The sequence below is a fragment of the Hemiscyllium ocellatum genome, chromosome 37 (genome assembly GCF_020745735.1).
Source record: "Hemiscyllium ocellatum isolate sHemOce1 chromosome 37, sHemOce1.pat.X.cur, whole genome shotgun sequence".
NCBI classification, from domain to species: domain Eukaryota; kingdom Metazoa; phylum Chordata; class Chondrichthyes; order Orectolobiformes; family Hemiscylliidae; genus Hemiscyllium; species Hemiscyllium ocellatum.
In genome coordinates, this window is record NC_083437.1 from 6843638 (window position 1) to 6868982 (window position 25345).

The 25345-nt window shown below is 42.3% G+C and overlaps 1 protein-coding gene across 4 annotated transcripts in view; it reads right to left on the reverse strand.

Annotated features, from left to right (window-relative positions):
• hspg2 (heparan sulfate proteoglycan 2) overlaps positions 1-25345 on the reverse strand; it is a 530364-nt gene that overhangs the window by 133365 nt on the left and 371654 nt on the right. For all 4 annotated transcript variants that reach the window (XM_060851818.1, XM_060851817.1, XM_060851815.1 and 1 more), the window contains 3 exons: positions 21770-21883; positions 14859-15011; positions 7481-7626 (listed from right to left, as the gene is read on the reverse strand). In XM_060851818.1, the coding sequence (XP_060707801.1) occupies positions 7481-7626; positions 14859-15011; positions 21770-21883 (413 nt within the window). The remainder of the gene's footprint in view (positions 1-7480; positions 7627-14858; positions 15012-21769; positions 21884-25345) is intronic.

Consider the following 25345-nt stretch of genomic DNA (forward strand, 5'->3'; position numbering starts at 1 on the left):
CCCATCTGTGGGCACAGCGGACACCCATTGGGTATGAACCACTGTTTAAACTGCAGTGTGAGTGATAGATCAGGCCTAAGTTTAAATTGAACTTTATGAAGGGAACAATGATTATCTTCTTTAAGCAGCAAGTGATGAAGCACTGAACCAATCAGGAAGAGACAAGTTACCGTGAAGAGAGTTAAAAACATTGCTTTGATAAAACATAATTTCCAAACTGTTCTGAAAAGATTTGGGGTCCAATGTTTCTAAAATCTTAGTGATATCTTGATGAAATTGAAGAGCTGGAGGTAAACAAGAACTCACTTGAATCTGCAAAAACAAACTACTGTAGGTAACTTAACACACGCATGCATTTGATTCTCAATAGCAAAATGCACTAATAAAAATGCACTTTACAAAAACATTTCCTTCATACAGAGTCAAAAAGCTGCAGGGTGCAACATTTATCACATTGATTTTGAGGAACTCACCTCTTGTCTCGTTAATGCCCATTTGATATTAAGGTGACATAACATCATTGCAAATCCTCATCACAACTTCTCACTCTTCTACCACGTGCCAGTATTAGGATTATTGCATTGCAAACAACTGCTTTCAGACCATTCCACTTGATGTCTCTAATCGACAAGACTGTATTTAAATAAAGTTTGACTTATTTACAGCAAAACGCCAGTTTAGATGTGTGACAAATCTAATTACTTCCCAAGAAGAGTTACAGAGGTGTACAGCATGGAAACAGACCCTTTGGTTCAACTCGTCCATGCCAATCAGATTTCCTAAATGAATTTAGTCCCATTTGACAGCATTTGGCCCATATCCCTCTAAACTTCCCTATTCATATATCCATCCAAATGTCTTTTAAATGTTAGAATTTTACCAGCCTCCACCACTTCCTCTGGCAGCTCATTCCATACATGCACCATCCTGTGTGAAAACATTGCCCATAGGTCCCTTTTAAATCTTTTCCCTTTCACCTTAAACCAATGCTCTCTAGTTTTGGACTCAATACCTTGGGGGGAAAAAAACACCCTAACTATACCCCTCATGATTTTATAAACCACTGTACGGTCACCGTTGGCCTCCGAGGCTGCAGGGAAAACAGCCCCAGCCTATCCAGCCTCTCCCTATAGCTCAAACACTCCAGCCCTGGCAAGGATTTTGTAAGTCTTTTCTGAACCCTTTCAAGTCTCACAACATGGCAGGGAGCCCTGAATTGGATGCAGTATTCCAAAAATGGCCTGACCAATGTCCTACATGGCCTCAACATGACTTCTCAACTCCTATACTCAATGCACTGACCAATAAAGGCAAGCACACCAAACATCTTCTTCACTACCTTGCCAACCTGCGACTCCACTTTCAAGGAACTATGAACCTGCACTCCAAGGTCTCCTTGTTCTGCAACACTCCCCTAGACCTTACCATTAAATATATAAGTCCTTCTAATAAGAATCTCAGTTTTTGAGCATTTAAACGTAGTTAATTAGTCACTCACTCACCTTTATTCAGGTGAAATGTTACTTATACTGTTTCCCCAGTCCTAACCACTTCAGTGAAGTTGAAGCATAATAGCCTTTATAGTGACACAGCAATAGTTTTCTCTGCGTTCAGACAATATCGGGCTCGGTGAACATGCAGAGGGTATCTACTAGAATGGCACCAGAGCTACATGGTTTCAGTCATCGACAGCTGTGATTACTCTCCTTTGATGATAAAGGTAATTTAATGAGTGTTCCAAATTCTGAAGGAACAAGATCAAATAAATAAGGAGAATTGTTACCACATACAGAAGGGTCGTTGACCAGAGGACAGTTTTAGGGTGTTTAGCAAAAGAATCGGAGGTGAAGAGATTTTATTCCATACTAATTATAGTTGTGTACTCTGCTGCCTCAGAGGTTTGTGGAGCAGATTCAATTTAAATTCAGCTTTCGAAAGGGAGTCGGATAAACATCTGTAGAGCAATGGGCAAAAGCAAGAAAGTCTCAATTGAAGAGCTGTAATATGAACGATTGTCTGAATAACTTCCTTCTGTGATGTAAAATTCTCAGAAACTGTGTTCAAAGGTTTATTTTCAGTAGGACGCAAGTCAAGTATGTGTTTATGTTCTAAGATTTGATCATGATAAGATAGTATCATGACAAATTCAAGATGGGAACATGACAATTGATGTTCTACAGGAAACAATGACACATGTAAGCAAAGCATTTGGAATTGAATTTAAGGCATATTTATACAATGTTCTTCTTGTTGGTAACCTGTGGATTCAGAGACACCTGAACATCAGGTTGAAGATTCACTCATCTGTGTTCACTGTTTCATGTTGATGTTTGTGACACAAACACATCCTCAGGTTCACTAGCCTGGAGTCACTTTAAACCAAGGCAGAGCTTCAGTGATATTGTTCAGCTGTCCTAGTTGTTGGTATCTCATCGCTGATGATCTGTTATAAACTCAGTCTGATGACACTGTACATTTCAACTTCGCATCTCTATTTCCAAATTTCCATCATAGATTTGCCTCTCCCTACCTCTGTAATCTTTCCAACTCCGTATCTAATTTTAAGATCACTCATTTTCCCCTAATCCTGACCTCTTGCCAATCCTGAATTTTAGTTGTTCCACCACTGGCAGCCATACATTCTCCTATCAGGAACCCCTGGGATCCTCTCCCTAAGATCGCAACACTCCAGTCTCATCTCCTTAAGATTAATCTTAAAACCTACCACATTGATCAAGACTTTAGCAACTTCTGCACCTCCACCAAACCCAGGTCACACACACCGATAACCTGGTAACACCCTGCACACCCCCACCATACTGGGGCACACCCTCTGATACCTGTGTCCCACCCACTGATGCCAGGTTGCATCTTGTACGCCCTCACCATACCTGGATCACACACCTGATTAGATTACTTACAGTGTGGAAACAGGCCCTTCCGCCCAACAAGTCCACACCGACCCGCCGAAGCGCAACCCACCCATACCCCTACATATACCCCTTACCTAACACTATGGGCAATTTAGCATGGCCAATTCACCTGGTACACCCTCTGTACATGATGGAATGGTCTGAAAGCTAGCTGGTCAGTAGCTGCTCAGCAAGCTCCAATGCCCAGACAATTGCAGCTACCTGCAGGTCTTGAATGCGCCTCTGTAAAGCCTGAGCATTTCTGCTGATGCCCGTTGGAAAGAAGCCAAATACGGACATAGCCTGGATAGGGAGGAGAAAGGATGGAAAGTGCAAACAACAAAGAAAGGTCAAATGTAAGCAGCACATGACAGAAGAATGATGGCTATCATCGTGCCTTACTGAGAGACCTGTTTAATTTGAAAATTGATTACATCTAGGAGGTTAAACATCTACAGCTGCATCATCAGAAGCACAATTGAATTCCAATCAAATTCATTCCACTGGCAGAGTACAGGGGGAGCTCAATCAGATTGAGTTCTGATCACTCAATCATTCCAGAAACCTACACTTCATTTGACCTCAAGATCCAGAGGTGCCATATAGCACTAATTATCACTGCTACCTTCCTACACTAACTTCAACACTATACCCAGAAATGGGAAGGCCAATGTAACTATGGAGGTACAACTATGTTGAACTCTGCCAGGAAGAGATCAATGCAGCACTAATAAACCACAGTAAAGTAAGATCCCAAGTGAACTCCATCACTGGTGCTGAGGTGTGTGCTTTGAGAGCTTCAGGCAGTAGGTAGGGTGTAAATAAGGAGCAGCACTACCAGCCTCAGGCTGTGATAGGAGGGCCACATTCTACAAAGCACCACAAAATGGGTCTCACCAATCATTCCTGCTGGAAATGTACTTGTAGGCTTCGATGATAATGGGAATGGCTTGGCACCTCAATGATAACACCTTCATTAGACGGGTCACTGACACCAGAAGATTGACAAGGTTGCAAATGATGGTCCCTTTATAGATCATGCTGAAGAGATGGCAGAGAGAGCAGCTCATGTTCACTGGAGCCTATCTTTACAAGTTTGCTGAAAGGGCTCGTGTCACAGTGGCAGTGTCCTTATCTCTCAGCCCAGAGGTACAGTTTCTATTCCCATCTGCTCCAGGTGTCAATCATAACATTCGGTAAACAGATCAGGGGTTGAAAGGATAGAGTTGGTTAGCTCAGTTGGCTGGACAGCTAGTTTGTGATACAGGGTGACTTCAACATTATGGATTCAATCCCCCACCAGCTGAGGTTATCATGAAGGACACTCCTCCTCAACCTCTCCCCTCACCTGAGGTGTGGTGACCCTCAGGTTAAACAACCACCACTTCTCTCTCTCTCTCTCTAATGAGAAAGCACACTTATGGTGCTGTAGGACTATGGCAACTTACTTATTAGATTAAATTCTCTACAGTGTGGAAACAGGCCCTTCGGCCCAACAAGTCCACACCGCTCCTCCGAAGAAAAACCCACCCAAACTCATTCCTCTACCCTATATTTACCCCTGACCAACACACCGAACAATGTGGGCAATTTAGCATGGCCAATTCACCTGACCTGCACATCTTTACCTTCAGTCTAAAGCCTGCCTGAAAGGGATCTTGAGGTATAGTAACAGCATCCCTATTTCTGAGATAGGATGTCTGTGTATAAACCCCACATGATGCAGGGGTGTGACGGACAGTCTGACTGAATAAAAATGGACTGGGTTTCCCTGGTACAGGGGTGTTGGTCAGACTTTGCATTGGAAATGTATTGAATTACAAAATTCAAATAAGCAGTTGTGGAAGACTGACTCCCACTTTGGTAAATGGATGAACAGGAGTTTAACAAAAAGCAGCCACCTGAGAAAATTATAGTATCCATGGAACCAGGAAGGACAGAATGAGAGAGGGGAAAGAAAAACGTTGGAGGGATGAAAGGATGGTGAGCAAGCAAAAAGCTGCCTTCCTTTCTAATTGACCTCGACTCTGTGTTTCCTATAGCTGTCAAAGCTTGGGGAGAAACAGCTGGACAGTGTCGGACTCCATCTTTGACCCATTAAGGTCACTGCCCATAAACGTTGACCTGAAACTCTGCTTCTCTCCACAAAAACTACTGGACTAGCTGAGTTTTTGGAGCACTTCCAATCATTATTTCCGATTTCCAAGTTCTACAGCATTCAGTTTTTGTGTCGCAATACATTAATTCAGCCATTTTGGAGCTGATTAATGCAGTCAGTAGCCCAAACCACTGTTCACCAAAACATTCACCTGATACTTTGTGTATAATTTAGATCTGCTCAGAAAAGAATTCCAATCTGCACAGAATCACCGCTGAAGAGAATTATGATAATGCTCAGGCTGAGCAGGTTAAAGTATCATGTCTGTGTGTAAACGGACTGCCTCAGACAGGAACAATGTTTTATTCCCAGTGCCACATTATAGCAATGAAACCTCCAACTGATTCTGACACCTTTCCCCACGGGGGATGTTTTCTGACATTCACCACTTCACATAGCACTTCAGCTCCTGAAAAATGGACTTGTTGCATTACTGGAAAATTCTACATCAAATTTTGCAAACAAATTTGGAAAGAGCATCTTTATATCGTGGTGAACGAAGGTCTAATAATCACATTGACAAGAAACTGTGATTACTGCTGCAGCTGAAATGGATTGTGGTTCAAATCATGGTCTGAGCTGGGAAGGATGTTTTTAGGATAGAGCATGTTCCCAAATCTAGGTGACATCCTCAGTGCTTGGGACCCTCCTGTGAAGCGCTTCCTCCGGCATTTGTCGTGGTTTGAATCTGCAGCTTCCGGTTGTCAGTTCCAGCTGTCCGCTGCAGTGGTCGGTATATTGGGTCCAGGTCGATGTGCTTATTGATTGAATCTGTGGATGAGTGCCATGCCTCTAGGAATTCCCTGGCTGTTCTCTGTTTGGCTTGTCCTATAATAGTAGTGTTGTCCCAGGCGAATTCATGTTGCTTGTCATCTGCATGTGTGGCTACTAAGGATAGCTGGTCATGTCGTTTCGTGGCTAGTTGGTGTTCATGGATGCGGATCATTAGCTGTCTTTCACAAAGGTATACAGGAAAGCTACACACACATACCCCCCCAAGTCCTAAACTACGAAAGCAACCACCCCAATACACACAAAAGAAATTGCATCAAGACACTATTCAAAAGGGCCACAACACACTGCAGTACACCAGAACTGCAAAAAGAGGAAGAAGAACACCGATACAATGTCTTCACCAAAAACGGATACCTGCGGAATTTCATCAACAGATGCCTAAGGGAAAGACAACGAAATGAGGACATGCCACAACCCAAAGAACTAGCCACACTACCATACATCAAGAGCATTTCTGAACTGACAGCCAGACTACTGCGACCACTAGGACTCATAACAGCACACAAACCAACAGCCACTCTCAGACAACTCACCAGAACGAAGGACCCGATACCCAGCATGAGCAAAATCAATGTAGTGTACAAAATCCCATGCAAGGACTGCACAAAACATTACATAGGACAAACAGGAAGACAGCTAACGATCTGCATCCATGAACACCAACTAGCCACGAAACGACACGACCAGCTATCCTTAGTAGCCACACACGCTGGTGACAAGCAACATGAATTCAACTGGGACAACACTACTATTATAGGACAAGCCAACACTACTATTATAGGACAAGCCAAACAGAAAACAGCCAGGGAATTCCTAGAGGCATGGCACTCATCCACAGATTCAATCAATAAGCACATCGACCTGGACCTAATATACCGGCCACTACAGCGGACAGCTGGAACTGACAACTGGAAGCGGCAGATTCAAACCACTACAAATGTCAGAGGAAAGATCACAGAAGCGCTTCTCAGGAGGCTCCCAAGCACTGAGGATGTCACCTAGACAGGGGATGAAACGTCGGCAATACAAATTCCCAGTTCGGCAAACAGAACCACAACAACGAGCACCCGAGCTACAAATCTTCTCACAAACTATGTTCCCACACCATGTCTAACAAAAATTGATAATAACTGGAATATTCCCTTCTCCAAGATGCAGTGAATGAAATAAAGTTCTAATCAGTAATAGTCAAGTTTTGCACTTCCTGGTTTAGTGACTACATTAACATAACACTGATACATTACACAGCCAGTACCAGTCTTGACTTGATTCCACGGTGGCTAAAACACTTGCCTTTTACATTCCCAAATTCCCAGAAACATTTTCCACTGCTCTAAGCGTCAGCGGAATTACTCTGCCTTTTGTATCGCACTGCCGCTGACCAACAGTTGTTGGTAATGTACCAAGACAACGAGCAGGATCCACAGGAGGGCAAATGGATAATACCTTCAACAGCAAAGGAACAATCTGTTTATATCACAAGTGTGATTCTTAATGTATTCAGAAAGAGCTGAAGTCACCTTCTATTCATGTCAAGCCAAAGGCATTGACAAACGTATAGCATTCTGTAGGACTCTGAGTGCTGCTTGGAAGTGAACAAGTTGTGTGGAGATACCTGTGGTGGGAGCTCTCCTCCATATTTCTTCCAAACCAGCGTTGGTGACGGTTGCCCTCCAGCTCGACAGTACAAACTAACAGTATCACCCTCTGGTACCTCTATCCGCTGTGGACTGACCTGTACCTGTGGCAGGTTACCACTACCTGGAGACAGGGAGATGACATTGAAATTAAACATTCATATATACAATTCATATATATGATTTACGATTCATGGAATTTAAAAAGCTCAAACTAACAGGAACTGGCAACACTTGCAAACAGGTGTCACTGGATTACTCAAATTCTTAGATTAACTCAGTTTACTACAACTGCTGAAAATGTGTTGCTGGAAAAGCGCAGCAGGTCAGGCAGCATCCAAAGAGCAGGAGAATCAACGTTTCAGGCCCGAAACATCCATTCTCCTGCTCCTTGGATGCTACCTGACCTGCTGCACTTTTCCAGCAACACGTTTTCAGCTCTGATCTCCAGCATCTGCAGTCCTCACTTTCTCCTCAGTTTACTACAAACTTTGCTTCCAATATTTAAAGACTAGCAAAATTCTAAAATGTAAAATTGCACATGATAGATTTCATGCTTCTTTCTTTCAGTTCAACTTGTATAATTAAATAAAACTGATTCTTTAAGGACTTCCTCTAAGCAGCTATAACATGTAGGGGCTTATTTATTGATGTGAAGGAGTTACTACCACACTGAACCCCCAGTAAAAACTCAAACGTGCAACTGAGAAATGGGAAAGACAAAACTTCATGGAAGCTGGCCATATTGAATGAATGAGGAAGATGATACCCAATTCAGCCATTTCCTAAACAAATTAAACATGCCATATAATTCTGTGTGGCAAAATTTAGAGGCCATATTATCCAAAAAAAAAGACAAAAGCTGTCTTGCTAATAGAGTCAAGAGATGTCAAGTGTTAATTGATGCATGATGTGGCCAGGAAAATTCAATAACCCTTCAGCTCACCTTGTAATCAGAACCTCAGGCTGGGAAAGGGCATGTATTCTGCCCAGTGCTCATTATCAACTAAGGAATATATTTTCAGTCTTCTCTATAAACACCCTTGATTCACTGAGGTTTTTTTCCTTGCACAGTAAACATGAACAACTGAGCCAGTGTGGGATCTTGTGGCACCATGGTGGTATCACTATTTCTGAGCCAGCAGGCCCAGGATCAAATCCTACCTCCTCCAGAGGTGCATATTAATATCTTTGAACAGAATGACTTGTAAATATCTATATCTACCTTGGTCAAAAAAAAATCAACTGAACTAAATCAAACTGAAGAATTGCTTCCTGTTATGCAGCAACAAGCTCAGAAATTTGTCTATTGATCTTCAAGGTATTAAAAACCAGGTTAAATTTATTTTCTTAGAATTTATAAATAACTTAGATCAAATCCCTTTCCAATTCAAGGTTTTAAAGTAATGACATCTCATCTGGTTTAACAATATACTCTAATCACATACAGGACATTGGTCAGGCCACTTTTGGAATACTGCATCCAATTCTGGTCTCCCTGCTATAGGAAAGATGTTGTGAAACTTGAAAGGGTTCAGAAAAGATTTACAAGGACATTGCCAGGGTTGGAGGATCTGAGCTGTAGGGAGAAACTAAATAGGCTGGGCTATTTTCCCCATAGCGTTGGAGGCTGAGGATGAACTTACAGAAAAGCCTGGATAAGGTAATTAGCCAAGGTCTTTTCCACAGAGTGGAGAAGTCCAAAACTAGAGGGCATAGGTTTAAGGTGAGATGGGAAAGATTTAAAAGGGATCCAAGTGGCAACCTTTTCACACAGAGGATGGTGCGTGTATGGATTGAGCTGCCAGAGGAAGTGGTGGAGGCTGATACAATTGCAGCATTTAAAAGGCATATATAAATAGGTAGGGTTTAGAGGGATATGGACCAAGTGCTGGAAAATAGCACGAGATTAATTTGGTATATTTGATTGGCATGGACAAGTTAGACCGAAGGATCCGTTTCCATGCTGTACATCTCTATGACTCTATGATGTGCAGTAAATGCTACTAGATGCATGATTGACAGAATATATGTTCTATCCCACGAGTCTACCAACTTGGGCACATTTACTAATCAGTTATTTTCAGCCTGCTGATCGCTACGAAAGAACCTGAATACTGCTGAGGCAGCAGAGCAAGATGGAAAATGGCAAGTTGTACAAGAAAATTCAACTGGGAGCAGGTGAGGTCAATTATACATGAGAGAGGAAGAAATGTTCTAGTTAAAGTGTGGAGCAGCAATGCAAACTACATTCTTCCATTAAACTTTCACAGATCGAAGCAATTAAAAGGATTAAGCCTATTCATTGGAATTGAGTAGATTATGGAGGAATTTATTGGAAGGGTGACTGCTGAGAGGATGCTTTCCTTCAGGTGTGGATCTTGAATTAGGGGGCGCAACTTAAAAGGGGTCTCCCATTTAGAATGATGATGAGACAGTGACAACTTGGTAATTTCTATTTGTTAGACTCTGTTAGTTGGTTTGTAATGCAGAGTGATGCCAACAATACTGTTCAATTCCTGCACTGGCTGAGGTTACCATGAAGGAATCACACTGTCAACCTCTTCCCTGCCTGCAGTACAGGGATGCTGAGGTTAAATCAGCACTGGTCATCTCTCTCTAATGAAACAGCAGCCCCTTTGGGACTACAGTCACTTTATGGCCTTTGTAATTTTATTTCACAGAGTGCAGGGCGACTGCATCATTGAACATATCAAAGGCTGAGTCGAATAAATCTTGTGATCCAAAAGGGGGACAAGGAGTACTAGGGGAAGTGAGTTGGTGACGTCAGTCTAGAAAATGGAGTTGGGCTCCTGGTCCCTGATCATCCTGAGTGGCAGAGCAGGCTTGATAGGCTGAAGAGCCTCTTCCTGCTTCAAATTGTTATGGTCTTATAAGTTTTTCCTACCAGTTATTGTTCAAAGTTCTAAACTGACCCTGTCGTCTGTGTGACGGCCCAGCAGAAAACGAGTCTCAATGATTAAGGACTTATTGTTACACTTATATTTTAGGAGTGAAAATTATTCAAATGGTTTTTAATTTTCGACCCTGTCCTCATTTCCAATGAACAATCTTTTACTCTTCAATTCAGGGTGGTGAAACAAAGCATTGAAATTGTAACTCTCATTACAATTTGGAATGTTGTGCAGCTCAATGATAAATAAATTAACTCAAATATCAGGAAAAATATTAAGGAAGGAATAGGTCAGAGAGCTATGCTCCACCATTCAGTCAGATCATAGTATCTCTCTGTCTAATCTCCACTTCCCTGCTCTATTCCATATCTGATTCTTAAATGGCTGACTCCTTAATCTAGGACCAATACTCCTTGCTTGTAACTTTTCAGCCAGGACAAGCAATCTCTGAACAACCTGTCACAGCCTTGTGCAATTTTATACATTTAATGAGATGAACTGGCTAACTCCAATAAACATTCCATTAGGTCTATCATCAGAGAATAACTCTCTTGCCCCAGAATGGGGCAGTACCATGGCTTAGTGGTTAGCACTGCTGCCTCACAGCACCAGGGACCTGAGTTCAATTCCAGCCTTGGATGACTGTCTGTGTGGACTTTGCACATTCTCTCCATGGGTTTCCTCTGGATGTTTAGGTTTCCTCCCACAGTCGAAAGAATTGTGGTTTAGGTGGATTGGCCATGCTAAATTGCTCAATGTCCAGGGATGTGCAGGCTAGGCTGATTAACCATGGAAAATGCAGGGTTACAAGGATAGTGAAGGCAGTGGGATGCACTTCTGAGTGTCATCTGAACAGGATGGGCTGAATGGCCTGCTTCCACAATTCTATGATTCTAATTATCTCAGCCATCCTCTGATATTGTGACTGACGTTAACACAATCTTCAAGGTCTGGAACTGTTGACCTTATTTTCTATTTTGGCCCTTGAAAATCATGGTGCGGATGAGGGAGGGAAACAAAACATTAACACACTACAGACTAATGCCTGGAGCCATTTTCAAAAATCAAACAACTCATAATGGAATGAGCATATCTTTAAGTGAGAGCAGAATTGATCAAAATGGATGTAATGTATTCTCCTGAGTGTGGGGTTTACTCAGTTAATTTGTCCCGTAACAGGATCAGATCCAAATTGTCCATCTGTCTACACAAAAAGAGTAAAAGTTAACTAGGATTTAAAGAAAGGCTTAAGATAAAGAATCCCTTGTTTGGTTTTGTGGAATAGATTTCATGAGATTGCTCAGTGTACATGTCACAGAGGTGGCAGGTAGAACACCACTAGATGTCTTCAGTTGCAATAGGAAAAGGTCCATGATTATCTTCAACTGCCTTTAAGGCAATGAGTTTATTAAAATAGGATGTTAAAGGCTTCAACTCTCTGGGTGTTGGCATGAAAAGAAAATTAGGGCGAATTGTCCAAAGACAGGAAGAAGGAATGCAGACAGTTTTGGTTACACAATTTACTTGTATTATGGCAGATAGTCCATAAGATCAACACTGTTCATTCCCTTTCATAATGGCCATGCCAAATCTAATCAATCTAAAATGGACAGCTAATCCTCGTTTGTGTATTGTTGCATTGCCTGACTGCACAAGAATCTCTCTGCTAACAGAAAGACTGCATGCTTCCCAATATTTGTGTGGAATTATTAGTAATGTTGCCTTGGCCTGACCTATCCATTATTTCAGTGACACCTGCTGATCACATAATAATCAGCCCCATACTTTGTAATGTTATTCATTCTGTTCAGTTTGTAACAGACAACTTCATATCATGAGTGTAGGTGTCTGCAATGGAAGTTAATTAAATTAAGTCTGTAAACCCATTTTGCAAACCTTATTTAGACTGCGTTGCTGTGCTTTATTCATTCCAAATCTGTTGCCTGCACCTTAAGTTGCACCATGCCCTGTTTGTCAATTCCCTTCACATTCGCTGACCTCTGCTGGCTACTAAGGTTTACTGCTACCTCAAATTTAACATTCCTAACCTTGCTTAGATGCCTCCCACCATCTCAACCGTCCTCTTCCCTGCATCCTACGCCAACCTTGCAACTCTCTTTGCATTCCTCCTAATTCCTTCAACCAACATTAGCAGACGGGCCTTTAGCTGTTTTGGTTCTTAACCCTGGAAATCCATCCCCAAATCTCTCCATCTTGCCTCCCTTCTTTAAAACCCCCTTCCTGGGTGAAGTTTTCGTTACCCAAGATCTCTGTGACTTAATGCAGTCAAATTCTGACTTGATAACATTCCTGTGAAGTGCCTGGGGAGGTTTTACTACTTAAAGGCTGCTATGCAAATATAACTTGTCGCTGTACACATGGAAACCAATAAAACCCCTGATCCACTCTCATCTGTTTTGAAAAAGTCGCGTGTTACTTTGAATCTTATTTTCATTCTGACTCAATAAGAATTGGATTATGCAAGATGGTAATACTTTCCAGCTCACATTTGCCCTTTCCTGCCTTTTGCCTTTGAAAAAAGGGACAGTGTACAGGTGTAGGGTAATAGCTCTTGTCATTTGAAACCCACAATGGTCCAATACAGTACTGACTAGTAGCAAAGCTGTTCAAGTGGGAGACCTGAGTCTTGCTGAAATAACTTACTGAAAAGTAAACAGCCAAAAGACTGCAGAGATAATTCTCCTGGTGATTGAGTTAATTAGTTCTTTTCGTGTTGCTTTGTAACGCCCATTTAAGACCAATTTGTATCTGGCAAAAGTTTAGCACTGGAATTGGAAATGACACACAGAGTGCTGCACAATTCTTGCAACTGGACAAAATCACGGCTTCTCGAAAAAAGGATCGAGAACAAAACTGAAAACATAGAATGTGAAGCTTGCACAAATCTGACTTATGTCAAAGAGAATAATTCATCAAATCTCTTTGGGGTTAAAAATGGAAATAAATATGGCTATGTTTCTTGAGATTCTTACATTATCAAGGCCTTGAGAATTTCACCTACGGCCCTTGGATTGTTACTAATACATTCCTGTACCCTTTGGCGATTTGTTAGTGAAAGGATTATTTACAGCGGTAAAAATTGAGAATGCTGGAGAATGTCTGGCAACATCTGTTGAGAGAGGAACAGAGTTTAGTTTGATATACTTTTCTTCAACACAAGAGTCTTTGGACATAAAATGCTAACTGTTTCTCTCCGCACATATGTTGTCAGACCAGGTGGGTTTCTCCAGCATTTTTTATTTTTATTTCACATTTTCAGCATCTGGAGGATTTTGCATTTACTTTAACTCTTAAGTGCTGTAACTGTAATCAATCACACTTCATTCCTACATTTTGACCTCATTGTCAGCAAGCGTGACCACCCTTTTAAAAGTCACCACTTTGGAAACATGCCAGATGCCAAGTCTGTGCTACTGCATGTACTCCAGTGTACGCTCTATCCAAGCCTAGAGTACTGTATGGACTCCCCACAATAGTGTGGGATACTGCACAGTAGCATAGAGTACAATACATACTTTGTTCAGTAATATACTGTACATAGGAGAAAGTGGGACTGTAGATGCTGGAGATCAAAGTTGAGAAAAGCACAGCAGGTCAGGCAGCATCTGAGGAGGAGGAGATTCAATGATTTATGCTGAAGGGCTTATGCCCAAAACGCTGATTCACAGTACTGTACATACTCTATCTAGCAGTACAGAAAATAGTACATACTCCAAGCATAAACCAAAATATTACCCAGAAATGGTTCACATTGTTTGTGTAAATCAGACATACATGTGGGAACTGTATCTATGATCCAGCTAAAAGACACATTTTCCAATTCTGCAGTACATTTCTGGTTGAATTATTTGTGACTGAGGCAACAGAAAGTATTTTTTGGTATATCTCATGAAATCCATGGAATGCCTGAAACAAGGACTTTGAACTACAAATTTCCCTTCAGTGAATCTGCTCCCAGTCCATTCAAACACAAGCTCATTGCTGCAAGGGGACTCAGCTTCCATGAACTTACCCAAATTGCGTGTAAGAAGACTGATAGATCAGGGCATAGTGATGAGATGCAAGGATCTGGGGGTGTCTGGTTTCTTTCCTGTCCATGGATATCAATGAAATCTAGTGGTTTAGGCACTGTCCTCAGCATAGACTAAGGATTTGAAATAAAACAGGGGCCTTCCTAATTCTGAGTGGAACACAGCAGCCTTAGGAGAGCTAATCCAGACTTATCAATTACCCAGAGGGAAAAACCAATAAAACTGATGAATGAGACACAGTGGTTCAAAATGCCTTGTATAATTCAAAATAAAGGACGAGGATAATTATTTCTAAATATTATCGGTTTCTCCCTCTAAGCGGTTGTCTCCAATGGACAGGGTGCAGGCAATCTGGATACACCTTGACTGAAATTTAATTTGGCTCTTACTCTGTACATAGAGAATGGATGTGGCAATGTGATATCCAGCATTGTTTGAAGCTTTGCAGGAGTACTCTGCTTCATCTGAATGCTCCACAGCAACAATCCGTAGAAGTCCGCCCTGAATGACTGCATTTGGTGATATAATATTACCTTGGCCCCCTGAAATAAAGAAAAGAGTAATGCTGGAATTGTCCCAATAATCATATTCTGTGATAATCATATTTCTATTAATCTAACAAGATGATTTTGTATTTTAACAGTTCAATATGTGGTATTTAAGTTAAAATTGCATGAATTTGCCCATAATAGAGATATTGCTTATGTAAATTTGTCATGTAATAATGATACCTGTAATCGCCAAATGGACCATATTCATTGATTCAAGATATAAATACAACATGACCCACATGAGCAGCACAATGGACTCAGAGCAAATAGGCAGGAAATTTCTCACTGCGTCCCATCTTTTCCCTGAAGCTTACAGAATGGCAATTAAATCTCTTTTTGGAGTCTTCATTTCCTGCTTGAAATTAAAAATCTCGGCAATATTCTCTCGAAGTCCAAGAGAAAATATGAACTAGTGTGGTAATAACCCAACTGCTGATTTGCTCCAAGCCCAACCGTGTTGCTGAACGGTTTAGTTCTGATGGCTGCATTCAAAATGTGAACATAGGGATTGATCACGGATATTATTTTCTATATTGTGGATTGATAGAAACAGCACACTGATCCCATCACTCAGGTTGTGATCTTTTCACATCCACTCTTATTTATTGCATTTTATCAGGACAGTTACAAATCTGTGAAACTGCACAGTACAATGCATTAGTTTTGCAAAACGACAATTTGTATCTCTGGCTATGAAAGATCTCAGAAGCTCAGATTTTAAGTGTTCTGCAACTCTCCCTCCAGCTTGTCAGAGCAACACAAAACTAAAAGACAGCCAACATTCAACAATTCTAACCATTAGCAAATATTAGACTCCAGCTGGATACTCTTCCTATATTCCCTGAGTATTAAAAAAATTATTTAAATGAGTTAACACTTCCATTAATTTAGCAGGTGGGGAGTTAAAAGTGTCTGTCCATAAGCAGTGCTTATACTTATTCAAGCTCCTGGGAGGTGACTGTAAAAACTTCCTTGCAAATTCTTTCAGGAATCTTCAAGCTTGTGCCAAGATTTCCAAAGTCCGTGCTGTCAGATTCAGACAGTGTTAGAGACTTGAATGGCTGGGGTGTGGTTTGTTGGTACATTTAGCATGCATTTCCCAAATGTCACTCAGTTGTATTTCTGATGTGGTCAAGAATTGGTCTGGTAATCTTTAGTTTGTTTGGTGTGTGTAGAATTACTGTGTCTGAAGGTTCTTTTAAATAAGGGTCTGTGTTACAGAAGGTCACTGAAGTGAAGGCAGCATTGTGCTTTTAATGCCAGAAAATGCTTTGATGACTAATCCAACTGCAACTAAAGAAAATGACCAGCTTTTATGTTAGGAAATGCATAAGATTTTCAAACAAAATGAGTCATATTTGGGCATTTCAAAGCCTCATTCTTGGTCACGACATTGTGGTTTCAGCCGCAATTTATACCTCAAGAGGGACTCAGCAAATCGTTCAGTTTGAAAAGAAGCAGTTTCAGATCTTCATGGGCAGTCGTGTGGCAAGTTGGTAAGGTGGCTCAGTGATTAGCACTGCTGCCTCACAGCACCAGGGTCCTGGGTTCAATTCCAGCCTCAGGTTTGCACATTCTTCCCGTGTCTGCGTGGGTTTCCTCCGGGACTCCAGTTTTCTCCCACAATCCAAAGTACAGGTCAGGTGAATTGGCCATGCTAAGTTGTCCATAATGTTAGGTGCATTAGTCAGGGGTAAATACAGGGTAGAGGAATGGGTCTGGGTGGGTTACTCTTTGGAGGGGCGGTGTGGACTTGTTGGGCCGAAGGACCTGTTTCCATACTGTAGAGACTCTAATCTAATCTTCAAACCCTAGCAGACTCATCTCAATGTTCAAGACCACTTTTATTTGGGTATTCTGCTTAGTTTCAGTCATGACAATACATGCAGTATGACTTTGGGTCATTTTAAACAATTTTAAAATGTTTCTAGTTGACTGACTGATCTTCTGGGTCGGTAAATTAGTGTTGCAAATGTGTTGCTGGTCAAAGCACAGCAGGCCAGGCAGCATCTCAGGAATAGAGAATTCGACGTTTCGAGCATAAGCCCTTCATCAGGAATAAGAGAGAGAGAGCCAAGTAGGCTAAGATAAAAGGTAGGGAGGAGGGACTAGGGGGAGGGGCGATGGAGGTGGGATAGGTGGAAGGAGGTCAAGGTGAGGGTGATAGGTCGGAGTGGGGTGGGGGCGGAGAGGTCAGGAAGAGGATTGCAGGTTAGGAGGGCGGTGCTGAGTTGAGGGAACCGACTGAGACAAGGTGGGGGGAGGGGAAATGAGGAAACTGGAGAAATCTGAATTCATACCTTGTGGTTGGAGGGTTCCCAGGCGGAAGATGAGGCGCTCCTCCTCCAGCCGTCGTGTAGTTGTGTTCTGCCGGTGGAGGAGTCCAAGGACCTGCATGTCCTCGGTGGAGTGGGAGGGAGAGTTAAAGTGTTGAGCCATGGGGTGATTGGGTTGGTTGGTTCGGGCGGCCCGGAGGTGTTCTCTGAAGCGTTCCGCAAGTAAGCGGCCTGTCTCACCAATATACAGGAGGCCACATCGGGTGCAGCGGATGCAATAGATGATGTGTGTGGAGGTACAGGTGAACTTGTGGCGGATATGGAAGGATCCCTTGGGGCCTTGGAGGGAAGTGAGTGTGGAGGTGTGGGCGCAAGTTTTACATTTCCTGCGGTTGCAGGGGAAGGTGCCGGGGGTGGAGGTTGGGTTGGTGGGGGGTGTGGATCTGACGAGGGAGTCACGAAGGGAGTGGTCCTTGCGGAACGCTGATAGGGGGGGGGGGGGGGGGAAATATATCCTTGGTGGTGGGGTCCGTTTGGAGGTGGCGGAAATGGCGGCGGATGATACGTTGTATGCGGAGGTTGGTGGGGTGGTAGGTGAGAACCAGTGGGGTTCTGTCTTGGTGGCGGTTGAAGGAGCGGGGCTCAAGGGCGGAGGAGCGGGAAGTGGAGGAGATGCGGTGGAGGGCATCGTCGATCACGTCTGGGGGGAATCTGCGGTCCTTGAAGGAGGAGGCCATCTGGGCTGTGCGGTGTTGGAATTGGTCCTCCTGGGAGCAGATGCGGCGGAGACGAAGGAATTGGGAATATGGGATGGCGTTTTTACAGGGGGCAGGGTGGGAGGAGGTGTAGTCCAGGTAGCTGTGGGAGTCAGTCTGTTTATAATAGATGTCTGTGTTGAGTCAGTCGCCCGAGATAGAAATGGAAAGGTCTAGGAAGGGGAGGGAGGAGTCTGAGACAGTCCAGGTGAATTTCAGGTCGGGATGGAAGGTGTTAGTAAAGTTGATGAACTGTTCAACCTCCTCGTGGGAGCACGAGGCAGCGCCGATACAGTCATCGATGTAGCGGAGGAAAAGGTGGGGGGTGGTGCCAGTGTAGTTGCGGAAGATGGACTGTTCCACATATCCTACGAAGAGGCAGGCATAGCTGGGGCACATGCGGGTGCCCATGGCAACTCCTTTAGTTGGGAGGAAGTGGGAGGATTGAAAAGAGAAGTTATTCAGGGTGAGGACCAGTTCAGTCAGTCGAAGGAGGGTGTCAGTGGAAGGGTACTGGTTGGTGCGGCGGGAAAGGAAGAAGCGGAGGGCTTTGAGTCCTTCGTGATGGGGGATGGAGGTGTACAGGGACTGGATGTCCATAGTCACTATGGACATCCAGTCCCTGTATTTTCACTATGGACATGTTGAAATAAGGTTTAAAGAGTTTTTGGAGAGGAGGGTATTTTGATCACTTTGTGGGTGGTCAAATGCTCTCTGGGATTGTTAAAACTACATATGAATGTGCCTAAGCAGTATATAAACTTCTGAGAGTTATTAAAGGAAACTGTCATGGTATTTAAAACTTCTGCCCATTAAATACTTGAAAAATATGAATAAAAAGACCCAAGTGGTTATATATTTGTTTTTAAGTTGGACTATAAGTATGAATGCTTGTTATTATAAAACAAGTTAAATGTAGTAATTTTTTTTAAATGACCAACAATAGTATTTTTTATATTCATCAATGGACACAAAATATTTAATCTCAGCATGGGTTCTAAGGTCTGCTCATGGTGGATATTGGATGAGTTGGCATAGTAATTGCGGGTGGTAGGTGGGGGAATTGGTTGCATGAGGCTATAGGAGGTCATAAGCAAAGGATTGAGGGCCATAGTTTGTTTTGGAGGATAGGAGGGCCCAAGGAAGGTGAGGGAAAGTCTATTTTACCTTGACAGTTCTTTTCAACGCTTCAATAAAATGCCAATGTGCTATGGCAGGCTTTCCAACTGGCAGGCTTCACACATATTCCAGGGTTGCCTGCCATGACTTTCACAAACCACCACTGCCCAGAATGAAAACCTGGAGAGCTGGGCACTTTATCTTGGGTTGAGTACTCAGAGTAGGGATTATTCTAACTCTCTGCTCCTGGAAAACGGAATTTAGGCCCTGGTGACGTAGGCCACTGTGCAGAGCAGAAGCTCAGTAGCTGATGTGCCCTCTCTGTTTTGAATTCTCAACTGTGAAATTTTGGAGCAGATAGCTCTGTGAATAATTCTAATACTGTAGCAGTGACTATCCTTCCTGAGCATGTTTAAAGTGCCAGATTGGTACAAGTTCCATTTTTAATTCAGGCAAACTTGGACACATGGAGAAAGTGAGGACTGCAGATGCTGGAGACCAGAGTTGAAAAGTGTGATGGTGGAAAAGCGCAGCAGGCCAGGCAGCATCCGAGGTGCAGGAGAATTAATGTTTCGGGCATAAGCCCTTCTTCAGAAATGAGGCTGGTATGCCAAGCGGGCTGAGATAAAAGGTGCGGGGTGGGGGGAGAATTTGGGGGAGGGGCACTGGGAATACGATAGGTGGAAGGAGGTGAGAGTGAAGGTGATAAGGCTGGAGAGGGGGTGGGGGGGTGGAGAGGTCGGGAAGAAGATTGCAGGTCAACAGGGCGGAGAGAAACTAAATTATACTGACCAACACTGGATTTGGTATCATTGGCTAGACAATCATTATGAAGTCCATCATGTGTTCAGAAAAGACTGGTTTAGAGATAGCCTTCTCTGTGCTTAAGAGCAAAATTTGAGGTTAATAAAGCCGTAGAGTGATTAATACCTGACTTGTAATGGAAGAGCCAGAGTTCCCAAACCAGAAAGGAAGAGTTCAGACAGGAATCTTCTTTGAGATCTACCCCATGACCTGGGCAACTCGGATTGAAAGCTACATTTTAGAGATTCATCAGAGTTCACTTAAAGACTTTGATAGTTTAATCCAGGTTTTTGTTCTTGCAACATCACCACTCGGAGCACTAAATGGTAGGCTTTGCCACAGTTCCTGCTGACCTCACTCTTTCCACCTTGACCTTTAAAGGGAATGATTTAGTTAGCCTCATTGCCAAATCATCCCACAGTCTAATGTTTGGCCTTGAATCTCTCAGTTGACAAAGCAATTTTCAAGCATTGGAGCTTATTCCTTATATAATTACAATGGTTCCAGCACAGAAGGCAACTTAGACGATTCAGTCTGTCAACTATCATCCAATTTGATCTTTCCCTGTAACCCAACAAATTCTTCCTCTTCAAGTGGTTGTCCAGTGACCTTTTCAATACCCACAATCAAGCCTGCCTCTACCAATCTCTCGGATGGTACTTTCCAGATCCTGACCACTCAGTGGGTTAGAGCTGAAAATGTGTTGCTGGAAAAGCGCAGCAGGTCAGGCAGCATCCAAGGAGCAGGGGAATCGATGTTTGGGGCATAAGCCCTTCTTCAGGAATGAGCAGAGTGTGCCAAGCAGGCTAAGATAAATGGTAGGGAGGAGGGACTTGGAGGAGGGGCGTTGGAAATGTGATAGGTGGAAGGAAGTTAAGGTGAGGGTGATAGGCCGGAGTGGGGGGTGGGGGCGGAGAGGTCAGGAAGAAGATTGCAGGTTAGGAAGGTGGTGCTGAGTTCGAGGGTTGGGACTGAGACAAGGTGGGGGGAGGGGAAATGAGGAAGCTGGAGAAATCTGCATTCTCCTGCTCCTTGGATGCTGCTGCACTTTTCCAGCAACACATTTTCAGCTCTGATCTCCAGCATCTGCAGTCCTCACTTTCTCCAATCAGTGGGTTAAAAAAACTTTTCAAATTTCACCTTTGGAAAAATAACCAATGTCCTCTGCTTCTTGACTCCTCTGCTGTGAATAGTTCCTCTGCATTTACTCTGTCCAGATATCTCTAGTAGAGCAGTGCTGGAAATGTACAGCAGGTCAGGCAGCATCCATGGAGCAGGAAAATCGACGTTGCAGGCAGGACCCTTCATCAAGAATCCTGATGAAGAGCTCCTGCCCGGAACGTCAATTTTCCTGCTCCTCAGCCTCAATGGGCATTTCCAGCACCACTTTAATCTGGACTCTAATTTCCAGTCCTTACTTTTGCCCAGATCTCTCTATGCTGAGCTCCTCACAGCCATCTTTGAGGAGGACAATCCCAGCTTCTCCAATTTATCCCAGTAACCGAAGTCCCTCATCTTCAGAATGATTCTAATGATATTTTTTCTGCACCCTAATATCAATGCATCCTTCCTCAAGAGAGGCATCCAGAATTGGACACTAGCAGACTGAAGATCTTATGAGGGGTCATCATAACCTCTTTGCTTTTGTATTTTACTTCACTTAATTGTGAAGCATGACTTAGATCAACTTTCTCATATTGGTAAAATCCATTGTTCTAGTAAGCATTTAATCAGGTTTTAAAAATGACAAACATGGGGCTAATTATAACATCACAGTATCATGAAGAGAACCTACCAAACCATTCCAGAGTTGGCGGTGGATTGCCGGTTGCAGAGCATCGGAATTCTGCGGTCTGTCCCTGCTTGACTGTTAGGATGGGAGGCTCAACTGTTGCTACAGGTGCTGCTGCTATAGCAAGGCAAAACATAATTTTATTCAAGTATGTTAATAACAATATATTCTTCGAGGCCATTTGGTTTGCCTGGAGCAGTACAGAAGCTCTTCTCCAAGCTCCATTGCCCAGTAGGGCCAGGGAATGAAAAATGAAGTCGATCCATGAAGTGAATGGATAACATGTTTTTAAATGATTAAAATAAACTGTTTGGCAACAGGCCAGTTAAAAAAACAATGCCTTTTTGATCAAGGCATTATCAGACTGGAGTGCAGTGGTTGAGAAGTACAGTGAGACACTAATTATTACTGGCTTACAGATGTTTTGAGTGAAGCCCCAACATTTACACCAATTCTGTTGAATTTGTGGTGGTTAGATACCATCAACTAATGAATCAAGGAACTGAAATAACAATGAAGTACAGCACATTTTGCAACCAAAAAGAGGGAATACAATGCTCTGCGTTACTGTCAATTTATTGATCTGCAATTCAGAAGTCAAACTGGTGATGGAACCATAATTTGGGTACTTCCACACTCTTTTGATCCTTTATTGTGTGAATGCCCTGTGACTGGACCCACAGAAGCTTTAAGAATGGGAAACAAAATTGTCTGCTGTCGCTTATCCCGTAAAACCCTCTTTTATAAATTCAATTGATTTGGTGGCAATGCCCATCACCTAGATTGTCATTTGCACAATATTTCCCAGCATGATGACAATGAGGAGAGCTTTTTTTCAAAGCCAGCTTTCTTTTTCAAGTAATAAGAGTTCAGAGTAATAGGGAATGCTGGAAAAACTTGGTGGGTGCGTCAGCATCTGTGGGCAGAGAAACAGAGTTAATGTTTTGAGTTAGATATGATGCTTCTTTAGTTCCAAAGTCAACAGTTTCTCTCTATGCACAGATACTGCCAGACCTACTGAGTTTCTCCAACATTGTGTTTTTTTTTCCAGATTGCCAACATCCACAGTTTATTGCTTTTACAAAATAAATATGTACGGATACTGGAAAAGTGTGTGTTTGAGAAAAAAATAACTTGTCAAAGGAACTGTGCATGAAAAAATGCCACAGATAATCACTGAAGTGAACTGCTCAATGCTCCTTAAATCTTAACTTTGCACATTGAGTTACTTAGAGAAAGAATGGAGACAATTCGTTTATTTTGTTTAATTCAAAAACCCAACTTGAATCTGAAAAGGACAGATTGTACTCAATTTTGCAGATACATTATCACACCCCTAATTTTCTTCCATCTTTGGGAAAAAAAATTGTTTTGAAGGTGATGAGTTTTTCTCCTTTACTGAATATTCAAGTCTTCATGAAACTGTATGGGATCTTCTGCCATTATTTCTGGCCAGAATGAAATTTAAATCTAGGAAATCTAGAAACAGGAGAAGGGTATTCAGCCCTTTTAAGTAGAAACGTCTTTATTTCACTGTTTCAGGATTCCAAGAATGAGCATGACTCTTTACAAGCATAACACCCTGACAATGTTTCCATCATTGGCTCCAAAGGCAATTAAACTTGCCACTGAAATGTTCGCTGAAATCAAAGTAACCCAATTAACAGGTTCCAATGAACTGAACAGTCAGTTTTGGTTTGTACTGCTTAATTGGATCAGTTGCAGAAAATGTAAAATAGGGCATTATCCCTTCTTTCACTGATTATATTGGTGTAATATTCATTTTTGCTGGGATGAGGAAATCTCTCAACTTTGGGAATCTGATACACTGTTTCATGGGATATTGAATTCTACAATCACAATCTCCAGCTTCATTTTTATGTTTAGAGTTTGGAGAAGGATACCTATTTTGGGTTAACTTTTATTTTTGGGCTGTTTTCTCTCAAGGTTATAACATATTCATGAACTCTGTCTCTAGCAAATGTGGCCTTTGTAAATTTTGAGATCATGGTCAAGTATAGTCGAGATGTACATAATTTGGGAACTCAGTACCAATATTAACCATTGAAGTGGTGTACAGTGCCATTACATTAAGAGTAGCGCAGTGTTCTCTCTGCCCAAAATGATAAATACACCTCACTGCACTAGTGTGATATTTTCCCATGTTGCGGCCTTACTAAGGGAGGTTTCCAATCTTCTGTCAATTAGGGGAAGTTTCATACAAGCCTGTAGACATTTGACTACCCAAGCTCATTTTACACACAATTTACTGCACACAGGAGACTTCTTCCCATGAGTCAGATCGCTCCCTCCCTGATCTTTTCAACTTTCTTTTTACTTAGTATCATCTGTCTTCCAAATTTTCTTTGCCAAAGATCCCTATATCCATCCCGCATTCTGACAGCTTTTGGCAGTATTGTGGCCACATTGGCTATCAGCAGATCGATTTTCATTCACAGATGTAATTGGCTGTTTAATCCAGCACCACATCTGGCTGCATCATTTCAATCACTATCAGGTTCTCAGATTTCCAACAGAGAGAAGCATCTGGGGCACTAAGCACAGTTGATAAGGTTTAAAGACAATACACTGAAACAGTCCGAGTCGACTGAATATCTTACGACAGGCCAAGATTTAAGTAAAGGCACCTGGGCAGATTTTCTAGGCCCACCTACAAGGGAAAAACTTTAAAGGTTTCATGTGACATTACAGAAGGCAAAACTTTGTGCTGTGTATAATTAAGGCCCGCCATTCCCCTGACATTACATATTCCAAACACAAGTTAGTGAAAGCATCCTGAGGTCTAAAAGTGGAGTATATCTCTGAAAGTGGTCACCTCGGCAGGGTGTCATGACCATGTCCTTTGAAGAACCTCCTGTTTCCAATTTCTGTACGTTCTCCGTGAAATTGGTTTACTTTTACAGGGGATTTCTATTCCAGTCACTGAAAGCAGTCCAGCTCAAAGTAGAACATTAACGTGATACTGTCACCATTTCTTTAGCGCTTATTTTTAATGAGTTTAGATTTCTAAGTTTTTTGACGGGTGAGAAAGGGAATATTTGAAGCAAAATGTAATTCACCAATCGTGGTATTGGAGAACTAAAGCAACTTTTGATAAATTTTGTCATTTTCACAAGTCCTCTTTGTAATATAAAAATTAGTTTTTAAATAAAAGTGAAACAAGTATTTTCCATTTATCAGGAACCAAGGGGTAAGGGCTTGTTTCCACACTGTAAGGAATCTAATCTAATACGTGGGTTTTTTGGTGTAGAATGGCATGAACCTCTGAGCTGGATCCAATGAAGTGGTCTGACCCTACAATGCTGATGCAAACTGACAGGCCCAATCAAGCCAATAAGCTGGTTTCACACTTTCTGTGCCAGCTTGGCAGCAGACAGGTTCGAACAATAACACTGTGTAAAGTAAGGGAGATAATTCAGAGTTCTGGAGAAAGGGTCTGGGATTACAGCCAGCTTTTAATACATTATAGCAACTGCATGAGGAGTCAGTTTTTGTTATTTATGCTGATGAGCGCAATGAAAAGCAAGGACAAACCGTCAACAGCACAATGACTAAACT